Below are 2,938 nucleotides of genomic sequence, written 5' to 3' on the forward strand. Positions count from 1 at the left end.
TTTCCACCAGGCCAGCCCCCTCCTCACCTCTGAGCCTTTGCATATCCTGTTCCACCCTGCCCAGCACACTCTTCCCTTGACTCTTCAGAGTAACCCTTTCTCATCTTTTTTTTTTTTTTTTTTTTTTAAAGATGACCGGTAAGGGGATCTTAACCCTTGACTTGGTGTTGTCAGCACCACGCTCACCCAGTGAGCAAACCGGCCATCCCTATGTGGGATCCAAACCCGTGGCCTTGGTGTTATCAGCACCGCACTCTCCCGAGTGAGCCACGGGCCGGCCTTCCTTTTTTGTAAAATAGGGATATAACAGCAAAAGATTTAATTCCCTTCAAAAGGTTTTATTCCCATAAAGAGCTTAAAACACACCTAGTACACAGTCCATGAATGATATCATTATAATAATGGTGATGATCATTTATTATTCCCGGCTCCCTTTCTCATCCTTTAGCTCTCAGCTTACCTGTCACCTGGGCAGTGACATCGGCTGAGCCCCTCCCTGTGGGCCGGGCTCTCAGGAAGCATCTCTGGGTCTCAGGAAGTGCACCGTGCATAGCTATGTCGTCCACCCTGCCTCCCAGCTCCTGGTACTGAGGCCCTGTGTTGGGATGATTCTTTGTTTTATTTATGGCTGGCCAGGATGGGGGTGATGGAACCCTTGACCTGGGTGTTATCAGCACTGCACTCTAGCCATTGAACTTCCCGGCCAGCCTCCCTTACTAGACATGGGGGTTTCTGTTCAAAGAGCTGGCAGTGAAAGAGACGTGAAATTTGGGGCCAGAGCATTTCAAGGCAGTGGGCGATAGCATCTCACCTGCTGCGTGAGGCCCTGAAGGTCCACACCGAGGTGGCGACACTCCCTGCCTGTAGCCCCGAGTGGCCACCTGGAGCAGAGTCCTGCCTGCTGCTTGCTCGGGCAGGAGTGAGAAATGAAAACGTCTTGTATGGAACCAGCGAGACGTGGGGGCTGCTCGTGACAGCCTCAGCCAAGCTGTCCTGCCCGGCGCTGTGCTCTTGTCTTATGGTAGTGACCCTTCTCGCGGCGTGGGGGACGCTTCTGGCTTTTGTGCAGGATGAATTCTCACCCACACTCATGACCGCGAAGTGGCTCCCCTCAGTAGGGGTGCCCAACACAAGACAAAGGCAGTTGTGATATACATTTTATTTCCCCAAATCCCGCAGGGGAAGGTGTGGGGTGGCCAGAGCCGGGTGGGGTTCAGTGCTCACAGGCCTGGCTGGGGACGGGGTTGTGGAGTCTGTCCCCGATGCCCCTCCCCCAGGAGTCAGGCTGGGCATGCAGGAAGATGGTCTCAGTATACCACCTCGTACACAGTGGCCTTCTTGTCCCCTGAGCCTGTCACAATGTATTTGTTATTCCTGGAGATGTCACAGCTCAGGACCGAGGAAGATTCCTTGGACTGCCAATGGGGAGGAGGAGACGCAGAAAAAAGGAAGAGGCCACATGAGGCCCAGCTTGCCAACCTGTGCCCAGGGACGAGGGTGTGGCCAAGGCTGGGACAGAGCCAGGGCTCTCCTGGGGGCTGTGGGGCAGGGGGAAGATGGTGGCATGTTTTCTAGATGTAGGTACTTCGCAGCTAAACCTTTTTGGACAGGTGATCTGGCAAGAGCAGGGCCTCCATTCCCTGCACACCAAGAGATGGAACTGAAGTGCTGCCCTTGCCCAGGAAGCTCAGAGAGGGTGTGCACCTGGCTGAAGGTCACACAGCACAGGTGACAGCCAAAGCTCACAGCACGATGGACTAAGGGGTGTCAACCTTTGTAAAGAGCCTGACAGTAAATACTTGAGGCTTTGCCTGAAGTCAAAATAAAGTGTCACATATTCTATCCGTTATTTTTCACAACTCTTTAAAAATGGAAAAACTCCATGTCCATGAGGGTGGCTATAACAAAAAACACAGACGATAACAAGCATTGGTGATAATGTGCAGAACTTTTAAACCTTGTTCATTAATGGTGGGAATGGAAAATTTGGGGAAAAAAAGGGTTATCAGAGAATTGCAGTTTTTTTTTTCATCTTAACCATGGTAAGTGCACAGCTCGGTGGCATTAAGCACATTCACACGGCTGTGCAGCCATCACCACCATCATCTCCAGAACTTTCTCATCTTCCCAAACTGAAGCTCTGTCCCCATTAAAGATAGAAAAAAAAATGATTAAGATGGTACATTTTATGTATTTTACCACAACTAAAATTAAAAAACCATGGACTGTGGGCAGATGTGGACCTAGGGCTTTGCCAAGCCCTGCTTTGGTAGTTGGGTGGACGGGAGGCTGCAAGACCTTGGGGAGGGGTCAGGGCAGCAAGTGGGTGGCCCCAGGGGACAGGAGCGGGGACGTTCCCTATAACCGCATTGCAGCGACCTGGTGCACCTGGGCGCACGACGTCCTGCCAGGTACCTGGAAAATGCTGGCTCCGTAGGGCGTCCTCCAGGCATTCAGCAGGTTGTCCTTCCCGGTGCTCACGAACCACCGCCCTAGGAAGGAGAGCAGCAGAAGTTCCAGGAGGGAGGCCCTCAAGAAAGTCCAGGGCTGTGGGGGACGCGGTAAGGGCCGGGGCTCGACTCTCCCTTTCTTTCTGAGCATCTCACTCGCATTTAGGGAGTGGGAAGCTCCTTAGGTCGCTGGATCTCAATCCTTCCGCCCATTTTCCAGATGGCAAAGTCAAGGCTCTAAAGAGCTCCACCTGTCCCTCAAGAAGGGGCAGCCTCGGGATAAGGTTGCCATAGAAAACAGCCCACCCAGTGAAATCTGAATCTCATAAAACCCACAAATAGGGCTGGCTGGTTAATTCAGCTGGTTAGAGTGCTGCTTTGTAACATCAAGGTCAAGGGTTTGAATCCCTGTCCCATACAGAAGCCAAAAAATTTTGGGGCCGGCCCGGTGGCGCACTGGATAGTGCGCCGCTTGGGAAGCGCGGCGG

At 52.7% G+C, this 2,938-nt stretch overlaps 1 protein-coding gene across 1 annotated transcript in view; it reads right to left on the reverse strand.

Moving 5' to 3' along the window:
* Positions 1 to 1,144: 1,144 nt before the first annotated feature.
* Positions 1,145 to 2,938, reverse strand: part of TLE2 (transducin-like enhancer of split 2) — a 27,250-nt gene continuing 25,456 nt past the window's right edge. Inside the window, exons 17-18 of the mRNA XM_008588916.1 lie at positions 2,416 to 2,492; positions 1,145 to 1,415 (exon numbers count right to left, since the gene is read on the reverse strand). Of these exons, the coding sequence (XP_008587138.1) occupies positions 1,308 to 1,415; positions 2,416 to 2,492 (185 nt within the window). The 3' untranslated portion in view covers positions 1,145 to 1,307. The remainder of the gene's footprint in view (positions 1,416 to 2,415; positions 2,493 to 2,938) is intronic.

The sequence above is a fragment of the Galeopterus variegatus genome, unplaced genomic scaffold (genome assembly GCF_000696425.1).
Source record: "Galeopterus variegatus unplaced genomic scaffold, G_variegatus-3.0.2 Scaffold5102, whole genome shotgun sequence".
NCBI classification, from domain to species: domain Eukaryota; kingdom Metazoa; phylum Chordata; class Mammalia; order Dermoptera; family Cynocephalidae; genus Galeopterus; species Galeopterus variegatus.